This window comes from Syngnathus acus, chromosome 12 (genome assembly GCF_901709675.1).
Source record: "Syngnathus acus chromosome 12, fSynAcu1.2, whole genome shotgun sequence".
NCBI lineage: Eukaryota > Metazoa > Chordata > Actinopteri > Syngnathiformes > Syngnathidae > Syngnathus > Syngnathus acus.
Window position 1 is genome coordinate 6,608,422 of NC_051097.1, and position 7,538 is coordinate 6,615,959.

At 40.5% G+C, this 7,538-nt stretch overlaps 1 protein-coding gene across 1 annotated transcript; it reads right to left on the reverse strand.

Annotated features, from left to right (window-relative positions):
• Positions 1–355: 355 nt before the first annotated feature.
• On the reverse strand, positions 356–6,789 carry si:ch211-243g18.2 (uncharacterized protein LOC559906 homolog). Its single transcript, XM_037266602.1, has 11 exons — positions 6,662–6,789; positions 4,182–4,300; positions 3,316–3,582; positions 3,090–3,215; positions 2,822–2,904; positions 2,603–2,759; positions 1,756–1,920; positions 1,562–1,687; positions 1,275–1,492; positions 1,105–1,130; positions 356–779 (listed from the first exon to the last, which is right to left on the reverse strand). Exons 3-11 carry the CDS (start codon positions 3,571–3,573, stop codon positions 664–666), a joined length of 1,275 nt encoding a protein of 424 aa, XP_037122497.1. The 5' UTR covers positions 3,574–3,582; positions 4,182–4,300; positions 6,662–6,789; the 3' UTR covers positions 356–663.
• Between the last annotated feature and the right edge of the window lie 749 nt (positions 6,790–7,538).

Sequence of the window (7,538 nt, forward strand, 5' to 3'; positions counted from 1 at the left end):
GAAAAAAACTGGTGCTATTGATATAGGGGTGAAAGGGCCCCACGTGTAAAAGGGGCTTATTGTGAGTGAGTGGCTGACCGAAACGCTGTGTATTAGCCAACAGGCCAGACTTAAAGACTTAAATTAGCTTAGCACTGATGGGATCAACTGTGTGAACTTACTCATCACGAGGAAAGCTTTCATTCTCAAAACAAAAGAATTAGACTGTACTTTTTTTTTTTTTTTACATTGTGGTAATTCTGGGTGTGGATGTCATCTGTTATTTTAAAACATCAGCAGACCACTTCATCTAATCCGTGATGTTACGCCCTCTTTTGTCTCCAACTCTGTCTCGTATCACAAATTAGGTTGATGATAAGAGTGCATGATGTCATTTATTGAGTGAAACATTAATACAGGATGATTTAAACTTTCTCCTTGCACGTGCTATGGTAAACTTTGCTACCCGAAGACGTAAATATTTTTTCGGTATTCTTTTGTAAAACGCTTAGTTAGCTGCCCTTTTCACCTAATAATCTTATTTAAGAATGGTGTTAGCACGCACGGCTATGTTAGAGTACATTTCATAATACAGAAAGACGAATAATGCCCACGGTAATGAATAAAGATTCATATTTCTCAAATACTTTTTGCTTTTTTTTTATGATCTCCTAAATGCACCTCCTATTTCTTGGTTTCTTCGATTTGCTCCACCTCGCTGGATTCATCCACCACTTTTCCGTTGATCATCGTCTGCGTCACCACTTTGACGATCTTCCTGGTGCGAACATCGGGTTCTTCTGTACACGCAAGCAAAGGACATAAAAGTGAGTGGGGATGTTACAATAAGACATTATGACTTACTTTGGATGTGTTGAAGACTAAAAGCGTTTTTCTCAACCTGTCAATAAAATCAGTCATACGTTTAACATGATTAAATAATTTATGTTGAATAAAATGACAGTACAGTTTTGTCATTTTGGCTCCATGTAAGAAAAATCTGCACGCATCTAAAATTAATCATCAGTTTCTAAGAAATATAATTATTCTTATTAGATAATAACTTTTATTTTTAATTCATTTACTGTCACAGTGTTGCTATTTTGTTTTATAGCTCATACTCACTTTTTGGTGGTGGCATTTCCTTAAGGCTGGAAATAAAACATAAACTTTCTTAGAACATAAATAAAAATAAAATCGCCACTTAAAAAAATAAAATAAAAGCACAGCATTAGCATACACTAAAAGCTTTTTATAAATACTAATAATTTTTGTAAAGTGAATAAAGTACTTACCTTTCCTCTCCCTCCAGCAGGCGCCTATAGGTAGCGATCTCCATCTCCAGGTTCTGTTTGATGCGCAGGAGCTGCTCGTAGTCGGTCTTGGTGCGCTGCATGTCCAAGCGGAGCTGCGAGAGGTCATCTTCCAGCTGGTTCAGGGTGACCTGCAGACGCTCCATCTCGCCAGCGTACTTGTGATTAGTTTCGCCTAGGTTGCCTTCCAGGGCCGCAACCTGAAGGTGGAGAGATGACATTGGGTTGTTGTTTTTTTTCATTTTTGACTTTGCCGCGCAGCCAATCACCTGCTTCTGCAAACTCTCCAGCTCCACTTCGAGGTTTTGAAGAAACCGCTGCCTGTCAACCAACTCGCTCTGGGCACCTCTCAGGGCCTCGTTGTTCTCCTTCACGTCGTTCTGCACCGTCTCCAGCTGAAAAGAACAATAATTACTGGACAACGAAAAGACACACCAAGCACATGAGCGGACAGCTCCCAGACCTTCTTGCGGTACCAGTTCTCGGCATGTTCCTTGTTTTTCTTGACGATGCTCTCATATTGGATCCTCAGTTCAGACAGGACAGCTCCCAGCTCGGGTCCCTGGGCCGAGTCCACCTCCACATTAACCTCATCCCGGGCTATACGAGACTTCATTTGTTCCAGTTCCTGCAGAAGCAGAGATGTTGCTTTTTCTAATAAATTCAGTGGATGAATAAAATAACTTTTTGACACTATTAAATTGTATTTTGTGCTAATGCATGAGTCGCACATGTAGAAGAGGTTTAATGAGAACGTGAGAGCATCTGTAGTACATTATTTAGATGTTGCTCATCAATAGATGATGAAGGAGGGCTTAGGTTACCATTTGAACAAAGAAAAAAGTCGAGGATCCACATCTTATTCCCGAATAAATTGAACAACTTCTGCAAGTTATTTGCACCGAAAAATGGTAATGTTTTTTTTTTTTTTAAATTGCATGTCGATAAGGACAGTTTTGTGCTCATAATACGTTTCCTGGCTATAATATATCTCACATAGGCTGAGTGGATAAAAGTGGCTGGCTTAGCGTAATAAGATCTACCTGCTCTTTGTGTCTGCTGTAACTAAAGGACCCCCCCAAAAGACCACTTTCAGCCACCAAATTAGGTCAGTCAAATATATATTGCCTTCTTGCTATTTGAGTGGGAACGAAAATAACCAAAAAACTAAAATAAAAAAAATAAATGTTCTATATTTTTGCATTGACAATATAGTTCCAATACAGGGCAAATAATGTTTTTACATAAGGATGACTGAACTGGAAACTAAAAGGCGGAGCCCAAAATGACAAACAAGGCACATAGACTACCTCCTCGTGGTTCTTCCTGAGGAAGTAAAGTTCCTCTTTTAGGCTGTCTAGGTCGCCCCTGAGGGAGGCGATGATCTGGTCGTGGTCGCTCTTTGCCTTCTTCAGGGCCACGCAGTCTCGCTCCACTGACTGACACATCACCAGTTCAGTCTCCCATCTAATGAAACAGAAGCAGATGTGTCCAGGAAGTATATTTTTGTGTTATCATTAACTACTCACTTGATCCTAAAGTCATCAGCAGCCAGCCTGGCGTTATCAATCTCCAACATGAGACGAGCATTTTCCAGGGTCTTCTTCCTCACCTGATAAACATTAACAGGAGGTGAATGCGGACTAACTAGACCAAATATGACATCATTTTTATTTCCCTCAGTAAGCAGTGTGCCATCTAGTGGTGATTTGTGCAATTACAACTGAAAACTAGTTTTTCACTTTTTTTTTTTTTTAATTTATCAATATCTGCTAAGATATAGGAGTCCAGTACTACCTCCTGCTCAACCGCATGAGCCTGGGCCATCATGGAGTCAAGGTCATGGCCTTTTGGAATGCGCTCAATCATCACTTGCTTGATCTTCAACTCCAGGTCGGCGTTGGAGTGTTCCAGCGTGTGCACCTGCGAGGACAAAAAGAGCTCATGCGATCAAAGCGCATCCGTAATATCATATCCACGTCTTCCGCTTGGCTGCTGACCAAAAAGCCTAACACAAGTCTACCTTGTCCAGGTATTTGGCCAGACGGCTGTTGAGACTCTGCATGGCCTCTTTCTCGTTGGCGTTGTTGCCGTGCAGCCCGTTCAGCTGCAAGCTGGCCGGCCCGCTGAGGTCATGGCTGATGGACGCCGATCGTGTCAGCTTGCCGCCGCTGGCGAACGGGACGGAAATCCGGGTGCGGCTGGTGTCCATCAGGGAGCGGCTGGTGAAAGACGGCTGACGGCTTACGGAGTAACCCCGAAGTGACATGCTCGAGGCCATGATGAGGCGCTGTGGTAAAATGATGGACATAAGACATTAGTCAGATGTTTACAAAAAAATAGTCATGACTTCCACTGTATGTTATGACATCATAAACTTTCAGGTCTAATCATTTTGCTCTTTCTGTAGGCTGACATTCTCTTTCCCTGGTGTCGTCTTACTTTCTGTACATTGGACAATTCAACGTATGGATGTAGGACAGTCGGCCTTTGTGTATGTGTGTGGGGGGGGTATAGAGGTTTGTCCGTGTGCGCTGGCCCGGGTTCCTTTCTCAAGAGAGTTCTAGAGGTGGATTAGCCGTCAAGGGAACCTCTCTGTGTGTCTGTCACTTGATCCTGGCAACGCGACAGAGGAGCCATCAGGGGACAGACGGACTCCTTGTTCACATGAGAAAATGATGGGCTAAATATGATTCGAGGAGCATTCCGTAACAGAGATAAGCCAAAGCTTTGTTGGCAGCAAAACACACTTTTGTCTTGATGTAACTGTTTTTTTCAAGCCCTATGTAAGCAGCGACTGAAAAACATGCAATTTTTGTTGTTGTCACTTGATGCGGCTAGATCATTTTCAAAAGCGAAGACAACAAATAAAAGATGTTTGGAACTTACCAATATGTTCTCAAGATGGACTGGAAACGACAATCGGGGTGAAGGAGGGCAGCAGGGGATGTGTGCTGCTGATGCTGCAAGGTGAGCTTATATTCAGGTGAGCAGGAAGTGGGCGTGGCCTGTAAACAGCAAATGAAGGTGTTGCGCAATAGAAGGGATTTGCAATGCAATTTAGTTGATTACATTTATTGTTAAAAAAAATTACCTGTGAAATTGTATGAATGTATTTAACATACTAAAAATATGCCTTTGCTATTGTTTTAGCAATGTTAGCACGGCAAAGTGTGCTGTCTCGTGTGTCACACCGCTATTGAATGTCTCATCAGTGTTTCACTATTGTGGACGCAGACTCCAATTGTAGTTCCCCTCGCATCGCTGTAACTTGAACATCCGTTTCAGTGAATTATTAAACCTGAAGAATGAGGAAACCATGCACACACTGCCATTTAAAAAGTACGTGTTTATAACTGTGGCTGCAGCGGTCTATGCAAATGAGCTGGGTATTGAAGCACGGAGCTCATTTGTTTGCCACAGAAGCTGATATTACAATTTCAATGAGATGCAAATATCCCACTTCCATCATTTACATCATGACCCTAATCAACATTTTTTGTGTGCGAAAGACAAAAACAGGTTTGTGGCCTGTGTAGTGATGAGATGATTTGTCTTAAAAGCGGCAGTAGGAAAAAAAAAAAAAAGGGCGCAAATCATGTAGTGATTAAATCTCTTATCATACTCAACATGCGCCACTTCACTTTAGGTTATCACACACAATTTTTTTTCCTTTCCTTCTGTTGAGAGAGAAGAAATATGCAGGATAAAAACGAAGGAAATTTCATTTTGTAAGTAGACTTCAATCGCATGCTATCATATAAATATATTACATATTGAAAGTGAAATGTACAGTCATGACAATATGACAATACGAAAAGTCAGTCTATTCCATATCAGCAGTTATTTCTCCCTGCCAAAAGAGGGCAGCAACAAGCTACCTTGCCCATCTTATTACATTTTATTACGTTACATTATATCAGAATAATAAAGATAATAATAATAATAATAAAAGATTAAGAATGCCCGTTTCCAAAGTACTATTCTGAGATATACAAACTGCTAACTTATAGTGTATGCGCAGTACTAAATTGCCTTTAGTATTTATTAATTTAGCAATTAAGTACATTTACTTTAAATATAAATGAGTGTCTGTCCATCAAACTATCGCCCCATCCATGACGGTACTTTATCTTTCTATATCATCTAGTGCAGTGATTCTATAATGTGGGATGCAGGCTCCCCCTGGTGGTATGCAAAAACAAACTTAAAAAAAAATTCTTAAAAACACTTCAACTGTAATTACCGTTAACAATACGTTTGCATTTAATTTTTATTAGTTTGTTAATGAAACAGTGGTGTACAATAATATTTAGAATAGTTGGTTTAAAGAATTTATCTGGTTCTCTCTATGGTTCTCCCGCCATTGATCGAGCTCGCTATCAATGTACAAAAATGAGGTTAAACATGAGGTAAATCCACTGTTATCCTTTAACTTTCACTTCCTGCTTTTCTCCCCGACAAAGTTTGGCTGTTAAACAAATAAACGGGTGATTAAACGAGCAGGATGCCAGGATCCTCCCGGTGACCCCACTTGACTCCCTGTGACTCCTGTCACAAGTGATCATGTGATCCCCTCGGCGGCGCATGCGACTTGACACCGAGGCCAAGCCGCCAACTATGACCATCAGGTCAGGTCCACCCCAAAAAAAAAAAAAAAAAATAGAATATGCCGGACTTGGAGCATGACTGAAGCCTCTCAATAGCTCCTCAAGTGATTACTTCCTGTTTTAGTTCAGGTGCTACCTTTCACTTTCTTGCTGTTTATTTATTTACTTATGATTTTGAAACACATTTTTCCCCTTTTTTTTTTTTTTTACTTAATTCCAGGCATGTCAAGAACCACTAAAAAAAATAAAGGTACACACAACGATTCCTTTTTTTTTAATTTTGTGTGTGTTCGAGTTGATTCCAGCACTAAGCACAAAAAAAGTATTTTAACCACAATTTGCTCATAATTACTTGTTACGGCATTTTATCTTGATCTCTAACAATGTGATCATTAGAATAATTCCATATTTACGGAGTGATTTTTTTTTTTTTGAAGCCTCAGACTGATGGCTCTTGGGGCCCCAATGTCAGTTTGGTGGTGTGCCCACCAGCTATTTTCTGATAAGATACAAATCAGTGGGCAAGAAAAAACCCCACATATAACAACATATGTTAACCACTTTGTATAAAAGCACGCATTGGCCCCCACCATATCCTGAGTGCTGCTTTTGTGTGTCAGACAAACATCAGCGTGCATGTTTGTGTGTGAGTGCAGATGATGATTTCAGAAGGCTTGTGATATTTTAGATATGCATCTATAAGCCGAGCTGCTGAGTGGATGGGAAGTTGAAAGGAAAAAGTGACGCATGTGTGTGTACCTTTTATTTAAGTGGAAAGTTGGCAGGGAGCCCACCGTTGTCCTCTGCATGGCCCGGGGGAAGTCCTCCTCCTCTTCGGTCCGACGCGAGTGTGGCCGTGCCTTGCTCAAGAGCACAACTTCGATCGACTTCCTCGATAAAAAATCAAATATAATTCCAATTATTTTATTTTTACTTATACAAACAATTACAACCACATAAGAAAATTTGTAACAATATTTTTGGCAAATGAAATTAAATAGACTTCGTGTTAAAAACCAAAAGATTTGTTTTTAAACATTTTATAACTTTTGTTTTTTGGGTTGGGGTTCAACAAGTAGCCAAGAAGCCACCCCATTGGTCTGCTTCAGTTGTCATGGCAACAAAGGCAAGCATGGGCTAATTTCAGCGAGACAAATCAGGTAAGGTGTACTATATACTGCAATGTTAACGTCTGAGTTTATTAGAGCAATAATTAGCTGTTATTAGAAACTATGATGACATTTGTATTTTTTTCACTTATAAATCATAAAATACAGTAAATACAAATTAGAATAATGGTGAAATGTTTACGCCACGTGAAAATCCTGAGACACGATGCTCCTAATGGTTCCAAAAGAAAACGCTCGACTAAGAGGCGGATCAGCTCGTCGAACGGCCCCAGAGTGCACGCAAGCGCTAACGCAGCCCAGAAAATCAACTCCAGTCCCTCCAAAATCCCCAAATAAATCTTATCCTCCAGCTAGGATTGAAAAGACAAAAAATGTGAAGTTTGCCGAAGAGACGTGGACATAGAAGACTTTAATGATACAGCTCTGTGATGCTCGGCTAATGTGATCATTAGATGTTTGTTTGGAGGAAGATGCTCGGCTTTCCTTCCTTTGGGGCCATTAAGAGC